The sequence below is a fragment of the Orcinus orca genome, chromosome 8 (genome assembly GCF_937001465.1).
Source record: "Orcinus orca chromosome 8, mOrcOrc1.1, whole genome shotgun sequence".
In the NCBI taxonomy this organism is placed as follows: domain Eukaryota; kingdom Metazoa; phylum Chordata; class Mammalia; order Artiodactyla; family Delphinidae; genus Orcinus; species Orcinus orca.
In genome coordinates, this window is record NC_064566.1 from 4,816,311 (window position 1) to 4,839,528 (window position 23,218).

General features: G+C 53.9%; 2 protein-coding genes and 1 long non-coding RNA gene across 25 annotated transcripts in view; 1 reads left to right on the forward strand and 2 right to left on the reverse strand.

The window, feature by feature from the left end:
* The window catches only part of PPP6R3 (protein phosphatase 6 regulatory subunit 3), a 126,772-nt gene extending 120,323 nt beyond the window's left edge, over positions 1-6,449 (reverse strand). For 9 of the 14 annotated variants that reach the window (XM_049712978.1, XM_004278042.3, XM_049712977.1 and 6 more), the window contains exon 1: positions 6,327-6,449. The gene's annotated coding sequence lies outside the window, so the exon portion shown is untranslated. Of the gene's footprint in view, positions 1-5,482; positions 5,557-6,326 lie in introns of all 14 variants that reach the window. The other 5 variants (XM_049712971.1, XM_049712972.1, XM_049712969.1 and 2 more) reach the window with 2 other exon arrangements.
* Positions 6,450-6,559: 110 nt separating this feature from the next.
* Positions 6,560-13,821, forward strand: LOC105748419 (uncharacterized). Its single transcript, XR_007478618.1, has 2 exons — positions 6,560-7,325; positions 13,206-13,821. It is a non-coding gene; the product is annotated as an uncharacterized LOC105748419 (long non-coding RNA).
* Positions 13,752-23,218, reverse strand: part of LRP5 (LDL receptor related protein 5) — a 109,153-nt gene continuing 99,686 nt past the window's right edge. For 3 of the 10 annotated variants that reach the window (XM_033402437.2, XM_033402438.2, XM_049712966.1), the window contains one exon: positions 22,628-23,154. In XM_033402437.2, the coding sequence (XP_033258328.1) occupies positions 22,925-23,154 (230 nt within the window). In that variant the 3' untranslated portion in view covers positions 22,628-22,924. Of the gene's footprint in view, positions 14,219-15,866; positions 15,965-22,003; positions 22,144-22,478; positions 23,155-23,218 lie in introns of those variants that run through there. The other 7 variants (XM_033402435.2, XM_033402434.2, XR_007478613.1 and 4 more) reach the window with 5 other exon arrangements.

Below are 23,218 nucleotides of genomic sequence, written 5' to 3' on the forward strand. Positions count from 1 at the left end.
TGTGCTAGTTCGTTTATATTTAATATTCATTTCACAAACAGGAAACAAAGGAACAGAGATGTCATCTAACATTATGATTACACAGCTGGAAGACTGTGGAAGCCAGAACTCAAAGTCAGCTATTTTAGGTCCTGTGCACTCTTGACCTCCACAAGACACTCTGAATTGAGAACAGAGAACAGATATTAATCTGTGAAAACTTCCTTAGCTTAAAATACTATCCCTATGATAGGTGCCAAATACATAGCTACTGTATCCATCTAAGAGTATAATAAATCAAGGATGAGAGGTCCACAGTGGAAAGGGGGGAAGGGGGTGATTCAAAGAGTATTGTTTAATCAGAAGGGATTGGGTCTCATCACAGGCAACAGAGGCAGATGTGACCTGCCCACTGTCCAGAGGCAACAGAAACCCTATGTATCTCTAAGTCAACAAAAGTAAACCAGGAGACACTACACTCCCTCATCTACTACAATGACAAAAACAGATATGTACTACCACTAAAAAACAAACAACAACAACAAACAAAACACCAACTCAGAAGTTAACCATTTATTCGTTTTTCTTTAAATTTTTATTGGAGTATAGTTGATTTACAATGTTGTGTTTATTCTTAACTCACCGTGAGTTCCAGCTATGATGTTATTGTTGAAACAAATGACACTTGAAATTACGGTCTATTGGGGCCACCGAAACCCTAAGGAATCACCCAGGAACTGAGATTTCTCTGCTGCCTACAGGTGATTTTCCAGAATGACCTAAATCTTTCTCTAATAATCAGTGACCTCCAAAACCATGATTCTCATGAAAGGAAGCCCCAAACAGCCACTCGAGTCAATACTTGTCAATGTTCCTCGCACCACTGCCTCATCTGGGGACTGAAGGCCCAGATTTCACCAAGGTCCAGCCAATGCCTGCTGACTACACTAAGCCTTACGGGATAGAGGAGGCCACCCCGGAGTGTGCCTTAGTGGCTAGTGTAACTGCTGCCTACTCACCCTGATAGGGTCTCAGAGGGCCAGGCATTCTCAGGCAAGCTCCCCTTTCTCTCCTTGTCAGTGTGTCGCATTACTACTGACACCAGCATTATTGTTCAGATTTACATCCAGGTCCAGGGAACTCCAGGCTCCCACTAGCAATCCACACGGCTTTCTCCAAGTCTGACTCAACATTCAGTCATACTTTTACTTCTGCAGGCTTGCTTGCTTTTACTTATTTATTTATTTATTTATTGCCGCCTTTTTAGTTCGGCTGCCTAATGTTTCAAAAAACAATCTCATTCATCTTTCCTTTGGGCCACAATATTTCAGGGCAGTCAGCATCTGGTGTACACAAACCATTCCAAGTCAATACATACTCCCGCTGTAAGATATTCTGGAATTAATAATACCCTAGTTTTCTCCAGAGTTGTTGAGAAGTACAAAATCAGAGTCTCCTTATATCAGTAAAAAGATGCTCAGAACCTATCAAACTTTATTTGTATAAAATCAGTCGATTGTGTAGTCTTCACTAATACTTAATAAAACAGATCAACACTAGCCAGCAGAAGCGAGAAGTAGTAAACCTCCTCTACTCAGAGTAACCCCAGACCTTTGCAAAGTCTGTGACACAAAAGTGCCCTTTTTAAGGTTAAGAAGCCTTTCGAGTACTGCCAAGATTCCCCTTCACTTGCTTCTTTACCGTCTAGCCAATCTACCTGGTACCCAGATGTCAGTTCATAATCATTCAAAACCTGAAACTGGGCATTGACTAGTAACTCTCTCTCCCCTCCCAGTAAAGAAAAATAAAGGGGGAGGGAGAAGGAAAGGGGGTTTCCGTGGCAACTAAATGTAAGCCAAAGTCAAAGTCAAATCTACAGTCAACCTCGATCCAGACTGCAGCAGGAAAAAACCCATTCCCACTGGAAGCACCATGGATTTCAAGGATGCTCAAGATGTTTAGCATGAACCTACACCAAGCCTCTGATCAGTATGGGAACAGTCAGTGTTTCAAGTTTGATCAAGATGTTGCAACCAACATCTATGGAGCAAAAGACAATATAGGTCAATCCTATTTGTCACTGCAAAGCAGCTTCACCAGCATGGGAAGAGTGGCACTGCTTAGACACACCAAACCAAGGAGGAAAGTGGAAGTAACTATTCAATACCTATGAGAAACAAAGGTGTAACTATTTTATTTTTTGGCAAGAGACTTCTGGCAATCTCAACCACCCAACCAGCAGACACAAGCTCTTTCCTCTCAAGTCTCTAGTCTCTCATTAAGAGTCTGCTATTTACACCACATACAAGTCTAACAAGCTGTGTTCCCTGGCCTCACAGCCAAAAGGACATCTCTTTTGTCAATGCTGCCTCTCCCCATAGACTGCAAGTCTTAAATGCCTGTTCATGACTGAATCCCTAATACAGTTCCTGACAGGGTAAGGATTCAATATATTTGCTGACCAAATAAATGACGACTAGAAGAAGCAGACAGGAGGAGTGGTCACTTGTCATTCTCAGCATAGCCACAGGCCTGATTTCAGGATGAAGGATTAGAAAGTGCCTCCCTGATCTCCTCCCTTTTATATGTCGAGATTTTAACATTTGGTTGGTAAAAATCTGTACAATTTTTATACTAACATTTTTCCACTCAATAAACTAGATCATGCATATTCTAAGTGTGTGTGAGAAAAGGATCTCTGCCGGTCTCTCTTCTACTGTACCTCACCTCCCCAGGAGGAAAAACACTCACCCACTTGGGTCAGAGTCCAGGGCACAGGCAATCCCCCTTTGCTAGCAAGCAAGGGTCACTGTGTTAAACAATAAGCATAGAGTTTGCCTCTCTCTTGCCTTCAAAGGGCAGAATTGGCAAATCAATCCAGGGCTAACTCTCTGGAAATAGGCTTTCATTTAAAAAAAAAAAAAAAAAGATAACGATGAAGCTGGCATCTAAAAACAGAACTGACAGCTGACTGACAGGATGAGGGCAAAAGATACAAAACTCAAAAATCACAGTAGGATAAGGTTATTTAGCATAGGCACAAACAATCCTAAACACCTGACAGCACTAAGTTTCAGCTATGGCAATAGATTCTCATGAAGCAACAGGAAAAAAAAAGTTTCTCAATTATTTTATAAAATAAATTCACTTAAAAAAACTTTTTTTAATTTCAGTCTCCTTTAAAGTTCAGCACCTGAAAATAACGTACGTACACCATCTTTCCCCACTAAGTAATGTCCAAGGTAGGATCTAGGTACAGGTAGAGCTCACAGATGACACAAAGAATTCCTTGACCCACAAGCAGTCCCTAAAATCTGTGGTCTAGAAGAGTGGTTCCAAAAACTAGCTGCACTTCAGTGCTACTTGAGGAGCTTTTAAAAACATATTCTCACTCTCACCACACATTTCTAGAGGTGGAGTTCATCACCCATGGTCTTAAAAAGTATCCCAAATGATTCCAATGCAGGCCAGATTAGGCCATCTATCTAGAGCAGGGTTTCTCAACCTCAGCACCACTGATATTTGGGGCTGGATAATTTTTTATTGGGGGGAGAGGGTTGCCATCTTGTGCATCATAGGATGTTTAGCAGCATCCCTGGTCTCTACCCTCTAGAAGTCATTAGTACACTGCCCAACCCCACAGATGTGACAAGCAAAAACGTCTCCAGACATTGCCAAATGTTTCTTTGGGGCAAAATCATCCTCCAGTTGAGAACCACTGATCTAGAGTAAATCAAAAACCAACCATTTGAGGTTCTCTTAAGAAAGGAGAGATAAGAAAGCTTTTTAAAGCCAAGAGGCCAGGTCTATTTTTTTCTATCCATCGCACCTAAGAAAAAGCAGCGAATCCTCGGCTCACACCAGGGCTCAGGTCTTGACTTATGAGGAGGAGCAACCACAGCCTCTTGTGCTTTTTATGAAATAAACTCAGAGCTGAGTTTTAGCTGAGCAGACGGTTAGAAGAACTTCGCTATCATTCTTAAGGGTAATAAAGCATTGTAAAATTTTAGACCAATATACACACTCAGGCTGCCTCTCAAATATCCAAAATACAAAACCCCAAGATACAAGTTTATCAAAGAAGCAAACTAAATTCCAATGCTGACCAATACTGTTTTAAGGAAGATGTCTCATCTGTAACAAGCACATTATCTTTGTACCAAATCAATGCAAAAATTTACTTTAAAGAGGCTAAGCAAACCTCACCCAGTCAAGCCTTAATTTTATCACTATTCATTTTCTGTCCAGTTATGGTCTGATTCTCAAATTCCCAAGCAGTTAATTGAAACCAGCAAGTTTTTGTTTTGCTATACTTTACACAAAAGCTAGTTTTCTAATCTAAAACAATCTTCTTCCTGTTCCTCAGTAAGTTAAACCAGCGAGATGCTCATCTGTACTTAAGACCAAGTCTATCAAAATAACACTTCCCCAAGTGCAACGAAGCAAGCCAAGGCCCAAGCAAGTAATTCCAGCGGAAAGGCAAGCGTGGTTTCAAGTACCAGGCAGAAGAGCACGGGGCGAGAATCAAAAGACTGTGAGTATGCGTGTGAGTGAGTGCGTGGCATTTTGTTACATTCTAGACTCTGATCGAACACACTGAAATGCAAAACATCCATCCAGGACAACAGCTATTTCCCAAACTATCTTCACTGAAGTGTATCTCAATACACAGCAACCTTTCAAATCTCAGTAAGAACCCAGGAGTACACTAAGAAACTCTAGAATTATTGGGGGCCAATCACACTCAATACGTAGTATCCAAAAAGTACGGTAGGGACAGAATCCGACTTGAGCTCCCGATGGCCTTTTCTATAGTTAACCATCTCTTAAACCATTCCGAGGCACCACCACTAATTACTCCAAAAAACGTTTGTAATTTAATCAATCTTCAACCACCCCTTCTCCTGGGTGGTTCCCAGGCCAAATGACTCTTAAACACACAGAGCTTTCTAAAGACAGACACCAAAGGCCAGGACTTAAACACTCATGTGACTTCCTAATAGTATCTAAACATTTAAAAATCAAATTTAAATTAATAATGGCCACTAATTACTCAGCGTATTCTTCGCGCCAGGCACCGTTTCTAGCTTCTTTACACGTATTAACTCCTTTCCTCCCGACAAACTTAAGGAGGGAGACGCTGCTGCTATTCCCGTATCACAGAAGGAGCAGGGAGTTTGGGTAACCTGCCCAAGGTCACAGGGCTAGAAAGTGGTGAAGCTGAGACCTGAAACCAAGGCAGTCTAACCCGAGAGCAAAGAAAGCTCCCCCACTACCACCGCTTAGGAGACTTTCCAGTGGCTGGAAATCTGGAGTCTCTTTCCCACTTGCTGCCTACCTACAACGTGACCTTGAGGACATAATCGCATTCAACTCCACATTAACAAAACAGCCACATTAACATTAAGTGCTGTGAGGATGAAAGGAAACAACTCCCAAGCGCCCCTCCCAGAAAAACAAAACATAGAGCTCTATCCGACCCACAGAGAAAATGGTGAAGTACCGAGAAAATTACACGAGGCTCCGAGGTTGAAACGTCAGGACACACAGGTACATCCAAGGACTCATTCCGTCCACCTACAACCAAGAGTCCAAGTTGTGATCAGGGCAAGTAGGACCGGGAGGAAGCCCCTCCGAGGGAACGGCGAGAGGGTTTCTTTAAGAGGGAGGTACTTGCGGCCGAAAGAAGGACCACCCCCCTAGTGCATTTGCGCCAGGGAGGCTTTCGCGACCAGGTCTGCGCTGGAGTCGCAACACCGGAGTTAGCAAATCGCTCGGAAGGAGGTTTAAACGCTCCGAGCCGGGCTCTGCGTATCCCGATGACTCTACGGCGAAGGAGCAGAAACCCACAGAACTTGTTTCCCGGAGAACCGCGTCCAACAATGGCCTTCGCGAGTCTCCGGCGAGCCACCGCCTCAACTTGACACGCTCCGCGCTCCGGGGCCCGCGGGCAGCGGACGGCGCTCGGGGCGGGAAGGCCGGAGCGGAGCGGGGCCCGGCCGGGTTAGGGGCGCGCCCGGCCGCCGCGCCAGGCCGCGGACGTCAACGCGGGCTCAAAGTTCGTCGCCCGGCCCGCGACCCACCCAGCCGCCCGGCCCGGCGGGGCCCCCGCGGCCTGCGGCGGGGGAGCAAGCGGCTGACAGGCGCGGGCGGGGACGAGCCGGGGAGCCCGGGCGCCGCGCCTCCCCGGCCGCCCAGCGGCGAATTCCGGGGGGGAGGGGAGGGGGCCGGGACGCTCCCTCCCCGAGCCGCCGAGGCCGGGCTGAGGGGCCCCGCCGCCGCCCACGCGCCGCGCACCCCGCGCACCCCGCGCCGCGGTCCGCTCCGCCGCCCCCTCCCCCCATTACCTGGAGGTGCCCGCGACTCGCCGCTAGTTGCGCTCAGGCGGGAAACGCGCTCACCGACACCATCAGCGAAGCGCCCAAAATGGCGGACGTATCAAGCAGGCCTTGAGTTCCCCCCGCCCTCCCTCCGGCCGCCTCGCGACCAATCAAGGCCCTGCCCCCGCCCCCGGCTCCACGCTCATTGGCCTCCCTCTCCCTCCCCCTGCAACCTATTGGGTCACACTACTGCCCCGTTGCACCCACTCCGATTGGCTCGCAGACCCCGTCCGTCAAGTGCGAGGGGCGCATTCTTTTCCCATGGACTTGACGGATCCGGAACCTCTAGGACCCCGGAGTCTGGAGAAACAAATCAGAAACCGAGAGAAACCTGGCTGGGTCCCCCTACGCCGTAGCAACAGCAGGGCCTCCGCTTGACGGACGCTTCGGACCACCAATCCGATAGCCAATGCTTTTTAAAACTAAATTGAGCCAAACCAATCATGGCCGCAGCTCTGGGAGTTTCAAGAGAACCAATGGGGTAGCGAGACCGGTGGGCAGGCGGGTCGGAGGGCCTGGAGGAAACGGGTGATGACGTGAGCCACAATGTGTTTCGGCGGCGGAAGTGTTTTCGAGCTGGGGAATTAGCTCAAATGGTAGAGCGCTCGCTTAGCATGTGAGAGGTAGCGGGATCGACGCCCGCATTCTCCACGGTTGAATTTTATAAAGGTTGAGGGGTCGCCCGTTGGGGATGGTCACTTTGTTCTCAAAGGCGGCGACAGTACCAGGAGTTACAGGGGCAAAGTGAGGGGCCAGGTGTCCCAATTTGTGCGCCCAGCTCCGTGAGGGACTCGAAGTACAGAAAGGCGGGGGTTTTTGTTTTGCCTCGCGGAAGGATTTACGCAAGAGCTTCTTAGAATCTAGCGGGCACTTGGTCTGTGCCCAGCCTGCGGGGGTGCGCAGGGAGCAGACGGTCCCGGCTTTGACGTCTGTGGGAGACGTCAGACTCCACCTGGGCAACACCAGGTAAGTAAAGCAGACCGCAGAGTGGTCGGGGTCTTCCTGAGCAGGTTACATTTTCACCCACGGGACAGGGAGAACAGAACCGTGGGCCTAGGTCTGGGTGGCAGGGAGAGAGACCTGAGACCCCAGGATGGGGCTTTGGAGCAGGTTGGGTTGTGGGGGGAGAGGTGACGTCCCGGGGGAAACCAACAGTCCCAATGCTCAGATGGGTGCCGGGCCTGGAGTCGTAAAGGGGACCCCGTGCAGGGAGAATGGCAGGTTTCCCTGGGGGCACTGGCTTGGTCAGAGATGACCACTCCACCTCAACGACAGGAGGCAGGCTCCCTGCGGGGCTTCCCCGGGCTGTCTCCCAGAGGCCAGGCCTGAGAAAAGTGACAGAGTTGGCCCCTGGGGGTAGCGGGATGGCAGGACCATTGGAGTTGGCCCCTGGGCTGCCTTCCCAATGCTCAGCGTCCCGCTGCACCCCTATGCACCCGCCCCAGCTGGCCCTCCACCTCCCTGACTCAGACTCTCTGAGCCCCCGTGCCAAATGGCAGGGAGAATGGAGCTCAGCTTGAACTGGGTCAACCCCAGCACCTGGGGAGCTGGGTCTCTGGTGCAAACATGCCTCTGCCCCAGCTCACCCCTTTCAGCGAGCCTGTGGCTAGAAGCAGAATCTAGAAGGAGTTCATTGCTTGTAGATTATCATCCCAACATTACATGTTAGTTAACTGAGGCCCAGAAAGCATTTAGACACCCGTATTGGCTGAGTGACCTTGGCTGGGTGACCAGTGCCCCTCTGAATCTCCAGGTCTCGTCTGTAAAGTGCTGGTGATAATACCTCCCCGCCTGTGTCCATGCCCTGAAGGGCGCTGGGCCTCTAGGAAGGCAGCAACCAAGGGCAGATGTTACTTGCCTTGATTCTACTGTTCGGAAGAGGCTCAGAGCCTTGCCCAAGCCACACAGCTAGTGAAGAACACAGTCAAGATTGAAACCAGTTCAGAAGACATGCTTGGTGCAGAGGGTTAGGGAGAGGGACATACATACAGATAGTCCGGGGTGGGGCAGAGGCAGGCATACCCAGCAGAGGGAACTGCAGAAGCATGGTTGGGGGAGGCACAACTGTTGGAGGACCAGGTCATGGAGATCACAGGTCTGGGGGGAAAACAATGGGAGGGACTCAGCAGCTTTGGAGGATACACAGAGGAACTTGAGGTTCATCCTCAGACAGCGAGGGCCAGGAAAAGCTTCGGAGCAACAGAAGGGCGAATTCAGGGCTGGCCGTACTTTATAAAGGACTGTTTGGATTAAGAGCAGCAAGGCTGTGCTGTAGCAGTAGCACAGGACCAGAGGGGCAGTGCCTAGCGACTGGACCTAGGAGCAGGGGAGGGGCTGCAGGGAACCCCGGGACAGTAAAAGCACTCTATACAATGTGATGCTTTAAATAACATTAAACATGAGATGAACCCTGTGCTCTTGAGCAGGACTGAAAACTGAACTTTCTGTTTCTAGATCCATTGGACTAAACGCTTCTTGAGGTTAGTTTTTGTTTTATTCACTGCTGTACTACAGTACCTAGTACTTAGCACACAGTAGATGCTCAGTAATTCATTGTTAATTTCATTACAAATTCTTTTTCAAGACCTCCTGGTCTTTCTGACTGACCGATGCTCTGACAATGCTCTTTCGTGTGACCCTTCCCTGCAGCTGGGCCCCCCTTGTTCTTCCAATGGGCTACCTTTTGTCTGGTGAGGAAGTCTTAAGCCTACCTATCTCCTGCCTTTCCTTTCCAAGTAATCCAGCACAAAGCCTTCGTCCTATTCAATCTGGTCTCTCTCTTGCCTGTCCGTGTCCCAGTTCTGGTCCTCTGGCACAAGTCAGTGTTGTTGATGACAGGGGGCGGTGCCTCAGAGGGACACCTCTGAGTGTGTGGGCAGGAGGGGGCAGCCAGGGCTGGCACCTGCCCTCCTGGGGAGGAGGTGGCCCAGCCACCCGCTGATCCGTGCATCCCTTTACTCATTCATCATCAAAGGACTTGCCGGTATCTGCTTCAGGCTCCTCCATCCCAGACTGAGGTGGGTCACAGAGCCATGTGCACTATAATTAAAGGAAATAATGCAGGGACTTCCCTGGTGGTCCAGTGGTTAAGGCTCCACATTCCCAATGCAGGGGGCCCAGGTTCAATCCCTTGTCAGGGAACTAGATCCTGCATGCCGCAGCTAAAGATCCCACATGCCGCAAGGAAGATCCCAGGTGCCTCAACTAAGACCTGGGGCAGCCAAATAAATAAATATTAAAAAGAAAAGAAATAACGCAATACCTCGCCCAACATAAGTGGGCACCCAAAGTCTCCAATTATGATAAGCTCCTAGCCTAACCAGAAGGGTTGACGTCAGGGAGAACTTCCTGGAGGAGGAGGCATCTGAGTTGAGCATATCTCCTGAGGACCATGGGGAGCCATTGACAGGCTTTAAGGAGGAGAGTGACTTCAAAAGCTCTGCAGTGGCCTCACCATCATAAAACTTCCAGATTTCTCAAATTGCCACCTTCCTCTTTTTCTCCCTAATCCCTTTGTAATTTAATTTTTAATATTTCAATTTTCAACCCATCTAGACTTTTAAAAAAATTATATGAAAAATTTCACACATACTCAACAGTAGAGAGAAAAGTATTAGTGAGCACACGTATGCCCATCACCCAGCTATGACTCCATAACCTTGAGGAACAGACACAGAGCTGCCAGATCTTCATTCTATCAAGTAGTGATTTTTAAAAAATACTATTTACTATTACTGTGATTTCCTAAAAGAAAGGACGTTTTACCACACACACACATACACTCAGATAGGAAAGACCAGCTCAGGATAAAGAAAAGGCTTTAAATTGGATGAGCTTGCCTTGAGAACAGAGACCACCATTGTCTTTCCTTCTGCTAGGTCACCAAGGCTCAGTCCTGATCTGAGGGCTGGAGTGGGGTTTCCCTGGCAGAGGACATGCTCTGGAAGGGCCAGAGCTGGTGCTGGGTGGTTGCTGGGTCAGGTTAGGATGTGTTGAGGCTGGAGAGAAGGGGCCAGTGAGGAAATCTAGGGGGATATGAAGGGTAGGCCCATTTTAACATGGAAATTTAACTCTGTTTCTTTTCCTTTTCTTCACTGCGTTAAGATTCAGTCTGGGTTGCGGGGGGAGGTGAGTATTTCCCTTCCCACCAAAGGACTGGTGATAGAAAGGGGAACCACTAGGGTTGCTAATAATTAGGGCCACCATCGAGCTTGCAGGGAAAGAAAAGAGAAGATGGCCTTTGGGTGTTCCTTGGTGGGACCCCAGCTCCATCATCAAAGGGTGTGGTCCAACAAGGGGGTCCCAGTGCTAGAAGCGCCAGCTGAGTGGCTCTGGAGAAGGAACAGGGGCCAAGTGGGATCCAAGCCCACCCAGCTTCACAACCACCCAGGCTTCTCAGGGACAGAACCTTCTGCACTGCCCACATCCTGGTTCCCCAGCATCCTGCCTGACAGTGGACGTGCCCCAGATATGGGCACATGGATTTGGTTCAGCTGCCCAGGGCAGCTGTAGACGCAGGGGGGTCTGGACCTCAGGCAGGGAGGAGCTCCCACACCCGTCCTGGGGTTGGAGGCCGGCCGAGATGAACAAATGGATCCCCTCTGATGGGGTTGGTGGGGAGGGGGCCATCACATGAGGGAAACCCCGCAGGGCTCAGTAAGGGATGGCAGAGACTTGGGGAGCAGTGGGTGTCACCGCAGAGCTGAGAGGGTTTAAAGGGAAACTAGAAGCCCTTTTGGCCACATTGAGCAGCACCCAGTAGCCAGATGGTAATGTTTATTGGATAAAGGAAGGATTGAACAAATGAATGAAAAAAATTCTGGCTTTACTTCTTTTTCCCCGAGCCTTGGTTTCCTCCACTACAAGCTGGGGATACAATTGACTTAGCTGGGCTGTTGTGAAGTTTAAATGAAATAAGCCCGTTAACTTCACCCCCATACTTGAGAGACAGATTAGACATCACCTCCTCCAGGAAGCCCTCCTTGTCTTCCCAGGATATAACACTGTGCTTTCCCCACAGCTTTGGAAACTGCCTCTGTTACTAGGTTTTGAGCACCTTTAAGGGAGGGGGTCACATCTCACTGCTCTCTGGGGCCCCAGCATGTGACTTAAGTGCAGAGCTCTGCACACAGTAGCCACTTAATAAAGGCTGATAGATTTACTTGACACATAGTAGGAGGCCAGTGGGTTGACCCTCTGGCCCCCGGCCATGCAATGGCTCTATCCGGGGCCTGCAGGAGAGGGAGGGGAGGACTTCCTCCCAGCGCACATAGGCCACCAGGGAGCAGCGGCCCAGCCACCGCTGCCCCACCCTGGGCTAGATCCCTGGCTTCCCGAGCAGACTGGATGGCTGACTGGGCAGGAGAGTTGGGGGATGGGAGTTCTCCCCCATGATGCAGCCGCCCCCCGCTGCCCCACTGGCTGCCTGCATCGGTACTGGTGCTTTAACAAGTACCTGAGAGTGAGGGGGCCCAAGTGCTCCGAGCCCTGAGCTTCCTTCCGCAGGCAGCTCTGTGGGCAGGAGCTGCTGCCTTGGGCCCGGGGGGCCGGGTGCACTCTAGCTCTGCTGGTCCTTAGCGCTGTGACCTTGGGCAAGTATGTCACCTCTCCCACTCACGGAGAACCTGCTACTTGCCAGGCCCCAACTGAGTAAGGCTGATCTCATGGAAGCCTTACTGTAGCCCGGGGCGGGGGGGGGGGGGGTACCCTTCCTTGACAGACGGGCGGGGCGGCTGGATGGAGCAGATAAGAAATGAAGCTTTTCAGGCAGAGGCGGATCTGCCCCCTGCGGTCTACAAAGGGGCCTTGAGTGTAGATCCCCACCAGGGGTGGCACAGCTGGCCCCAGCTCGGCACTCAGGGCAGGCCGTCCATGCTGTTACTTTGCACCGACGGCAGGCGGCCCATCCCCAGCATCTGCAGCACCGGCAAGCCCACCTGTTTCTGTCACCGCCAACGCTGACCCACGATCTCAGGGAACTCCCGGGCAATCTCCTGGGCAATCAGGGGTCAGGGGAGGCTACCCCTCAAAGGTCTGTCCCAGGACCCCAGGCCCATCCCCAGCTGTGTCCCCTGGCCCAACAGCCTGGGAGCCCTCAGGGCCACAGCCCTCCTCATCCCACCAGACTCCCCTCCCTCTGCTGTCACCTCGGCACTCCAGGCCTCAGGGCTCAAGGGTGCAATCTCAGGGTCGTGTGGGGAGGCACGTCTTCTGGCTCTTTGTGGTTTGATTCCCGAGTGCAGGGCACACCAGCACTCTGCCCGCCCTGACCTCCCGCCGACGTTCTGGTGGGGGTGGGGGTGGGGGTGGGGCAGTCAGGCCCTTCCTGGCTGCTGCATTTTCCTTCCTCTCAGCCCTGCCAGTGTGGTTCTTCCTGCCTGGCCGCAGAACAGCCCAGCCTCCTCAGGACACACCGCTGCTTCCACAGACTGGGGACCCCCAGGCGCAGGGACCAGGCCTGACCCATGTCTCCTCCAGTACCAGCCGGGTGGGCACAGGGCAGGCCTCTGTGAGGACCAGGCTCTCCACAGCCCATCTGCAGATACGGACACTGTGGGGGCCCGGAGAGCAGGAGGCCTGGGGGGCTCCCTCCCCAACCCGGGGCAAGTGTGGCCCGGCAGCGCCATCCACTGGGGTCAGCGCGGATGGCAGGGCCCCCAGCACTGTCTCTTTTTGGCCCCCAACCGCAGCTTGAACCCAGGCCCTTGGCGGAGAAAGCGCCGAGTCCCAGGCACTGGACCACCAGGGAAGTGTCCCCCCAGCACTACTTTTTTTCAAAGATTTTTTTGATGTGGACCATTTTTTTAAAGTCTTTATTGAATCTACTACAATATGCTTCTGTTTTAGGTTTTGGTGTTTTGGCCGCGAGGCACGCGGTATCTTAGCTCCCTGAGCTAAGGGATCCAACCCGCGCCCCCTGCAGAGGAAGGTGAAGTCTTAACCACTGGACCACCGGGGAAGTTCCCCCGCCCCCCCACCCCACCCCAGCACTGTCCTGACGGGCAGCAGCGGCCCTGGGCCAGCGCGCACAGGTCAGACAGTAGCAAGGACCAGCCAGGAACAGCCCAAAGCCCAGGTATGTAACCTGCAGAGCCCAATGCGAAATGAAAATGCAGGGCCTCGGTCTTCAAAATTATTTAGAATTTCGGGACGGCAACAGCAGAGCATGAAATCAAGCATCAGGTCGTGCACGAGTCAGGCATCCACGGAGCTGACCCGCCCGCAGGCCTCTGCCCAGAGGTCTCACCCCTCCCTGTGGGAGCCTGATGGCAAGACGCCCATGCCCAGGACAAGTGCACGACTCCGACAGCTGTCCAGGGAGGGCCAGAGGTCAGCGTTCACTCCGTGGGGACACTCAGCTCCAACACACACGGCATGAAAGAATGGCAATGATGTTTTAAAAAATTAGGTTTATAAATATTTTCTCCATTGTACAAAGTTTTCCCCACCCTGCCCACCCCCCATCACTGTTCACATTTCTCATGTTTTTAAAATCCCAACTATATTTATTTTTTAAATCATAAAATATAATTTTTTCTTTGTTCATATTTAAAACTATTTACAGGGGCAGAGAGAGGCCAGGGTGGCCCGGCCGAGGTCAGGACGAGTCCGTGCAGGGGGATGGAGGGGGCGGGAAGAGGTGGAAATAGCTCCTCTCTGTGGCGGGCGATGGTGGGCAGCTGTCCTCCGCCGACAGGTACTGGCTGTGGGGTGTGGGCGGAGGCGGGTAGGGGTCTGAGTCCGAGTTCAAATCCAGGTAGTACTTGCTGGCCTTCCAGCGGCTGGCGCTGTAGTCACTGTCACACACGTCTGTGCTGCAGGGCGTCGTAGGGGGCGCCATGCCACGGATGATGTAGGGTCTGGAGGGGATACAGCAAGGGAAAGGGGACCTGGGTTCAGATTGGCCCACATGCACGTCCACCTTTGGGCACTTGGGCCCCCTGGCTATGTGGCCTCTCTGAGCCTCAATATTGCCACCTTTAAAGTGGGCGCACTGGCACCTACCCTGCAGGCTGCCAAGCCCAGGCCCTGACAAGGACTGCAGCCCGAGGCCAAGGTCACCTTTACGGGGAACGAGGCCTCCAGAGCCTACCTGGCTGACCTTGGGCAACTTAACCTCTCTGAGCTTCAGTTTCTCATTGACACAATGGGGAAGATGAAACAGTATCCATTTCAAAGGAGCTTGTGAGGATTAAAATGAGATTCTGCCTGGAACGTGCTAGAAACAGCATCTGACACCAGAAAGTGGTCAATGACCGCTCCCCCTTCTACCATTACTGTAAATACTGGAGACCAGTTGGCCTCCCATCTTGATCCCAGAGATGCCTCCCGACCGTCCCCCGTGACATCGCCCTTTGGCCCGAGTCCAAGGTGGGGATCGTGGTGTGTTTAAGAGCCAGAGTGGGGCTCACAGTGGGCGGGAAGGTGGGGCCAGCACCCGAGGGGCGCCTACACTGAGGAAGGTGCAGCAGCAGGATGTGCCTCGTGGAGCCCTGGGAGCAAGAAGGGACGCCCACAGACAGTGGGGAGGGCAGAGGTCTTGGAGGGGGACCAAAACCAGGGCAGAAGGAGCAAAGCATGCAGTAGACTGGACGCTGAGGGGCCTGGCCTGGCTGGTGTGGAGGTGACAGCTCTGGGGACACACGGTGACACTGAGGCACTGGGGAGCCCCCGCAGGTTCTTGAACAGGGCAGTGACCCAGTAAACGGCTGGGCCTCCCCGGAATCTGCACGGCTGCCCGGCTGCCCGGCTCCCCGGCCAGGCCCCGGAGTTCCCCAAACGGCCACCAGGTGGCAGGCGGTGCCGCGCTCGGAGGGTCCGCCGCTCCGGGAGGACCAAGGGCCTCCGCCACCCCCAAGCCCTGCTCTCTACACAGGGGGCGAGCCTGGCGGGGCCGACCCTCCACCTGCCCCATCAGGTAGCTCGCCCGGGGGTGGGGGCGGGGGCCCCAGCGCACCTGGTGGGCGGGCCCTGTCGGCTGAGACCACCGGGTGAAGGTCAGCAGGTTCACCTCGCCCACCCTGGCTCCGACCGCCCCTGGCCACAGGCCAGCAAACCCGGATCCCGTTTCTCCTCAACGCTCTCCAGCTGGCCGCTCCCCACCAAGGAGGGGGTCGTGCGACCCCTAAAGGGACAGCTGGGAGTGCGGGGTCGGAGCCGAGCAGGCCCGGGGCCCAAGCAGGCCCTCGCAGTGGGAAAGGGGGAAGGATCGCCCCATCAAGGGCCAGCCGAGGTACCAAGGGGTGGCGCCCCACCGGGGTCCCAGCGCTGGATTCAGGCACAGAGCGCAGAGCCCTCCGGGGGACGGGGCCGGCTGCGGTGGAGACCCCTGGGGGCGTCATTCAAGGCCACGTGTGGCCCGGCTTACAAAACACCCCCAGGGCTGCCAACCGTGGGCTCAGGATGGTTTCTGAACTCAGCACGCCCACCGGCGCCCCGACCCTCCGCGCTTTCTCCCGCAGGAAATGGGGACCAGGCCCGGTACCGCGGGGCGCGGGGGCTCCGTACCTGTACGGCCTGGCGGTGGCAGGAATGCTGGAAGGGTAGAACATGTCCACGTTGTACAAGGAGGGGTCCGTGGCGGGGGACGGCGGCGGGTTCAGGATCTGAGGGGAGCCAAGCAAGGTCACACGGGCCCCGGAGCCGGCGGTCCCCACCGGCCACCGGCCACCCCCAACCAGCTGCCCTCCTCCCAGGGCCCCTCCTGGTCTGGGGAGGGGAAGGGGCAGCTGTGGCCCGAGGGTGGGCACGAGCAGGGGGACAGCCCGGCCCGCTGATCAGTGGTGACCCCAGGCCCGGGAGCTCGGCTGCGCACTCAGGACCCCGACACAAGCCCCCTCTGCACCGTGCCACCAGCAGGGAAGGGTCCCTGCAGGCCCGGGCGTGTCCCCACGCCACTGAGTGCCTCCCGAGGTTCCTCAGGGGCTTTTCTGTCAACTCCCCTCTTTGGTCTTTTACTCCCCCATCTCCTCCCACGTGGTGCAAAGTCTAATCTCTATAATTCATTCCTTACTCCTAACATTCAGGGGACCCACATCCCAGCCTGAACCCTGACAAGGCACACGCACCACCACACGGAAGGAGGGGCCACAGCCCTGCTGCCCGCCCTCCCCACCCTCTCAGCAAATGAGGAAGGGGTGCCCCATTCTCAAGGGACTATATTGGCCCCGAACTGTGATAATAAGTACACAGCTCTTCCCCATGAATGCGCCCTCAAGAGCCAGGTGGCACATGACCGGCCCCACAAGAGGGACAGAGGGACCTGGGGGCCAGACACCCGCGGGGTCTGCACCTTCCCCAGCAACCATCGCTGCCTGCGCCCCCCGCCCCTCCTCTGAGCTGTTCCTGCCAGGGGCACAGCCAGACCTGGGAGTCTGAGTGCCCTGAGGGACTGAATTCCCCCAGGTCCCTGGGGCGATGGAAAGGGCACGGCCTTCCCTCGCCAACACCCTCCCCCTGCTTCGGCAGATGTGGGTTGGGACCTGTTTTATCACCTCCCAGCTGCTCCCTGGTGAGGGACTTCACCTCTTGAGGCCTCAGGACCCTCATTCCTAAAATGGGGCTAAGGAGACCCGCTTCCCAAGGCTGTCCTGACACTAGGTGAGTCACCTACAGGACGTGCCCAGACCCCTCCCCTACCCGTCAGGAACTGGCACGGACCCCTCTCCTTATTCTGTGGGGGAGGGCCCTCTTCAGCCCAGATAGCCAGCCTGCGGCTTCCTCGGGGTGTGACCCCAAAGCTAGGAAGGCACGCCTGGGGGAAGAGGGTGGTGTTCAGAGAGAGAGCAGAAACCAGGCAGGGAAGCCCAACAGAAAGGGCCTCCCCCAGCGGCTCCCACACCCCAGGCCCTTGCGCTCCTATTTCCGCATCTGCCCATGAACCTGACTGGACCTGGCTTCTCTTCACTGCTGCCTCCAAGGAGAACTCTGGGATCCTGCCCAAGTCCCCTCCCCTGCTGCTGTCGGTGCTACTTCCCGCAGGGTGCTGGGGAGGTGAAGGTCAAGGAAGAAGTCTCCCCAATACTACAATGGGCATATTTCTAGCAAGTTCTGCTGGTGCAGCACCTCGGCGACTTCTCGGTCGCCTGGTGCGTGGGGGCTAGGGGCTCTTCCCCGCTCAGATCATCTGCTTTTCCTGCGTTCTAAAGAGTTCTCTTCACCTCTCACTGGCCAATTCCCTGCAATTCTAATCCCTGATAATAATTCTGTATATTTGAACTTTCTCTCTTCAAATCACCATGTGACTTCCGTCTCCTGACTGGACCTCGACTAATAAAGGCCGCTTTTTTTTTTTTTTTCCTTTTGGCTGCACTGCTTGGCATGTGGGATCTTAGTTCCCCATCCAGGGATTGAACCTGTGCCGCCTGCAGTGGGAGCTCCGATTCTTAACCACTGCACCACCAGGGAATTCCCTAAAGGCCGCCTGGTAGCCATCAGCACAGAAATAAAGTCGGATGCCTCCAGCCTCACTCAGTACACCTAATTACATTCCAGGAGAATCAAAGTTAAACTTGATTCCAGGAGAATCAAAATTAAATACAAACACAAGGGACTTCCCTGGTGGCGCAGTGGTTAAGAATCTGCCTGCCAATGCAGGGGACACAGGTTTGAGCCCTGGTCTGGGAAGATCCCACATGCCGCGGAGCAACTAAGCCCGTGACCCACAACTACTGAGCCTGTGCTCTAGAACCCGCGAGCCACAACTACTGAGCCCACGTGCCACAGCGACTGAGCCCGCGTACCTAGAGCCCGTGCTCCGCAAAGAGAAGCCACCGCAATGAGAAGCCTGCGCACCGCGATGAAGAGCAGCCCCCGCCCACTGCAACTAGAGAAAGCCTGTGTGCAGCAGTGAAGACCCGACGCAGCCAAAAATTAGAAAAAAAAAAAAAATACAAACACGAAACCTTGAGAACATTAAGAAAGAGAGCATGGAAAGAAACATTTTTACAAGAAGGGAAAGCCTTTCTGGGTATGACCAAAAACCCCCCAAACTCCCATAAAAGATGAATAATTTCATTGTATAAATGGCAAAACGCAACATAAACCAAATCAAAAGACAGAAAGCTAGAAAAAATATTTTCAACCCTTATCCCAGGCGAACTTTCTTAATATATCTCTATATAAAGAGCCCTTACAAATAAATTTTAAAAATACCAACAACCCAATAGAAAAAGGACATAAACGCACCCATCTGAGAAAATAAAACTACAAAGGTTATTAAACATACAAAAAGATCTTTGACATCATACGTAATAAGAGAAATATAAATTTAAATTACACCACTATACCATTTTTACCCTAAACTGGACCTGACGAGAGTGTGTTTGAGAGGGACGGTCGTGCCGGTGTGGCCCTCTGCTAGCGGGAAGATGGACTGTCCCCTTGTGAGGGACCCTTGGCAAGAAAGGTCAAGATGACCGATGCTCAGCCTTAGCTGCAGGGCATCTTCCCGCTGGCCCCTACCCAGGAGGGGAAATGAGGAAACCGCAGGAGTTCCGGGCATCACTGTTAGGGTAACGAGATTCTGGGAATGACTGGACACCCACTGGTGTGGGCCCAGCCGCACCCCAAAAAAGGGCACTCTCCAGTCACCAAGAGGGGGACAGCTCTGCCTGAGAAGCAAAACAAACTTCAGGGTGCAGGAGAGGCAGGGTAGGGGAGTGGTCAGCTTGGACAGAATGGCCCCAGGGAGGAGGGGGGCGGGTAATCACCACTCAGTTCCTTGGCCTCATCTGCCAAATAGGAGGCTGACAGCGCCCCCTTCTGGAGTCGGGGTGACAACAGCACACGAAGAGTGTATTCCTCAGAAGTGCTGGGTAAAGGCCAGCTTTCACGGATCCTTGGTAGCAAAAAGCAAGGCTCAGAGAGGAGCTGTCATTACCTTCAGATGCTATCATGCAGGTTTTAAAAAGTACATATGAAACTGCTCTGTATGAGACTAAAATGGTGGATACATGTCATTACACGTTTGTCCAAACCCACAGAATACTACACCACCAAGAGCGAACTCAAGATGTGAACCATGGACTCTGGGTGATGGTGACGTGTAGATTCATGGACTGTAACGAGTACCCCACTCTGGTGGGGGATGTTGATAAAGGGGGAGGAAGGGGGATTTGGGAAACCTCTCTACCCTCCTCCCAATTTTGCTGTGAACCTAGAATTGCTAGATAGATAGATAGATACATAGATACATAGATACACAGATAGATAGATATAGATAGGTATAGATAGATAAAAGTTGTCTTAAAATAAAAGTGCATATATAAAACTGGTGAACTGTGAATAAAGTCAAAGTGTATCATATCAATGCCCTGATTATGCTACTGTACTATTGCTATAGACTGAATGTTTGTGTCCCCACAAATTCATATGTCGAAACCTAATTCCCAACATGATGGTATTAGGAGGTGGGGCTTTGGGGATGTGATTAAGTCACGAGGGTGGAGCCCTCATAAATGGAATCAGTGCCCTTAAAGAAGCGACCCCAGAGAGCCCCCTCACCCCTTCCACCATATACAGATAAGACGGCCACTACAGGGAGTTCCCTGGTGGCCTAGTGGTTAGGATTCCAGGCTTTCACTGCCATGGCCCCGGGTTCAATCCCTGGTCAGGGGACTGAGATGCTGCAAGCCTCGCAGTGAGAAAGAAAGAAAAGAAAGAAGGAAAGAAAGAAAAGGAAGTGGGGAAGACAACTACTATGAACCAGGGACCGGGCCCAAACCTGCCAGAACCTTGAGCTTGAGTTTCCCAGCCTCCAGAACTGTGAGAAATAAATGTGTGTAGTTTAAGCTGCCCAGTCTATGGTATTTTTGTTAGAGCAGCATGAATGGGCTGAGACAACCATAGTTATGTAAGATGTTACCACTGGGGAAAATTGGTGAAAGGGAGATAGGACCTCTCTGTATTATTTCTTACAACTGCATATACATCTACAATTATCTCCAAAAAAAAAAAAATTACTCTCTTTGTTGGGAAAATAAAGTTCATACTCTTGTATACTCGCTTACGTACAGACTTCCTCTGGGAGGACACACGATAAACTCACCACAGGATGTACCTCCGGGGGAGGGGTGAGCTCCTGAGCAGGGCTGGGCCCTCCTTTCACTGTGCCCTTTGAATTCTGTACCACGAACAGATATTACTGATTCAAACTAATGTAGTTAATTTTTACATAGCTGGCTCCGTGCAGGGTTTCTTTCTGGGATGATGAAATGTTCTACGTTTAACGATGGTGATGACTGCACAACTCTGTGAATATACTAGAAACCACCGACCTGTACACTGTAAGTGCATGGGTGGATCGGAGGGTATGTGAATTATATCTCAATAAAGCCGCTGAAAAAGATTGCTGGTGGTCAGTGTCATCTCTTGCTGTCAGATAAGATCTCCCCAGCTCCCAGCAGGGGCTGCGGATGGAGAAGCCAGTTTCCCGAGCAACCTGCTGCCTGCATGGGGGGGTCCAGGGGGCTGTCCTGGGGTAAGCTCAGTCTTACACGGGTTCCTGGTGCTTTCAGCTGGTTACATGGGACATCTGAAAGCCAGGTGTCAGTAGCAGCAGGAAGGATGAGAGGTACGGTGGGGAGGAGTGTGAAGCTCCAGGCTGCTTGTTCCCTCTGCCCCGAAACACAGTCGGGCCCTGGAGCTGCCGGATTTGGTTCTGATCCTGCCAACCCGAGATAATGACCCCCGCTGCCCCCCACTCCTTGGTCCTGCCAGGTCAGGTGTGATAAGGAGGGGCAACACCCCGGATACGGGGGACACCCAGAAGGGCAGGAAGGCCCAGCCCTGGTGGGTGGGGCTCCCTGGCGACCCCCCAGAGAAAGCTCAGGGGGCTGTCTTCACGTCAGAAGAGCATGCCGTCACAGGAAGTCAGGTTTTGGAGAATTATAGAGCACAGAACCGTATCAAGTCAGAACCTGATATGTAACACCAAGTTCACATCCGTGCATCACGCTTGCCCCAGTTACCCTGGGGCCACGCCTTGGAAATGGGGGTCTTTTCCAGCCTCGAGGAGAGGGTCCCCCTCGGGATCCTGGTGTGGGGCTGGGATACTGGGGGCTTTGGCCCTTCACCCTCTGTAGAGTCATTTCGTTCTAGGGTGTGGTTCGGCCTAGGGCCAGCCCGTCACCCCACTCAGGCTGCCGGAAGCTCCAGGGAGCATTTCAGCCACGACAGTCACCCCAGGAGTGCCTGTCCTTAGAAAACCATCCGGCTATTTTCTGGGAACCAGCAAGGCTGTGGGTGGGAAAACAGAGTGTTTCTGGCGGGGACGCTGAGGGGAAGCTTGCGTCCATCCAGACAGGCCCTGCCGATGGGGCGGGCCCGAGGAACCAGACGGCCACCCAGACAGGGAAACGCCCAACGGCAACCCCGGGAGGTGGGATTGTGGGTGAGACTCCCACTTTTTAGAATCTTATGTGGCTTCCAGGTTATCCACAAGGAACAGGAAGCACTCTTTTCTGAACAGAAAATGATGCTGAAGAGAAAAACTACAGGTCAGGACGGGGAGAAAGCTGAACGCACCCACCATTCTAAGTGGTGGAACAGCAAGTAATTCTCGAAATCCTGAGGTCACAGGACGGGCCTGCCCCTGGTGGGCGGGGGGCCCTGAGCTGGCCAGGCGTCCTCCTGCCCCTACTCACCGGCGGGTACAGCGTGGCCTTGGTGCTGGAGGAGCTGCTGGACGAGGCCCCAGTGACGTGGTTCCGGTCGTAAAGGGGCACCCCGGCTCGGCCCCCCATCAGGCTCACCGAGCTCATCATGGACTTGCTGCACGAAATGCCTGCGGGGAGAGGGTGGGGGAACGAGGCCAGTTAGGGGCAGGGGCGCCCCACGCGCACGGCGCACTCTCCCCAGCCCCGCTGCCCGGGAGACCCAGGTTCAGGTGCAGAAGCCCTATGAGAGACGTGTCCCCGCCCAGCCGTCCCCGGGGGACGACTCAGGACACACCCCACGAGAACATCTCAGGTCAAGTCCAAAGAGCATTCCTGAGTCCCCGGGGGACGACTCAGGACACACCCCACGAGAACATCTCAGGTCAAGTCCAAAGAGCATTCCTGATCCACTCGCCCCATATCCCGCCCTGTCTGCCTCCGCACCGCCGCCCAGGGTCCTCACCTGTGAAGGGACCGTGCTGGGAGCCGCCCGGGGCGATGAAATTGAGGGGCACGTGGGGGGTCCCACTGACGTACTCATGCGGGAAGGGCCCGTTGGCCCCGGCGTAGCGCTGACACACCACGCGCTGGCACACAAAGTAGACCCCGCCCATGATGAAGAGCGAGAGGATGATGCCGATAACCGGCCCGATGGCGCTGCTGTGGGCCGGGCCGTCGTCCGAGGGCAGCTTGGTGATTTCTGCCAGAGCACGGGCAGGAAGCGACAGCGGACGTTAACCCAAAGGGAGCGGGCCTCCTGCGGGGCAGGCGCTGTGTGCCCTGGCGGGCGGCTCCCGCCCCGGCCCAGCACCCGCCGATGGAGCCGCAGCACCTTCTCCCCCTCCTCGGCCTGACTCAGCTCTGCCACGGCCCCCGGCCCCTCAGCAGCGACTCCTCCGAAGCAGCCTCCTATTCATGCCCCTGACCCGGAGCTTCTCGGCTGGAAGCAGGCGCTGGGTCCTCCCACGTCCACGTCCCTAGTCCAGCTGAGCCCGAGCCCCAGGCGGCAGGAGGGGGCGGGGCGGGGAGACGGGACCACGCGGAGGGGCGGGGCTGACCCAAGCACCCAGGGCCGGGGGGGGGCCTCCATCTGAGCCCCTCACGCCTGCCTGCCACAGAGGCCGGGAATCCTGAAGGCCCTAGGCAGGGAAAGCGTGAGAAGTGGAATGTAAAGGGCCTGGCCTCGGGGGCCCAGTCAAACCC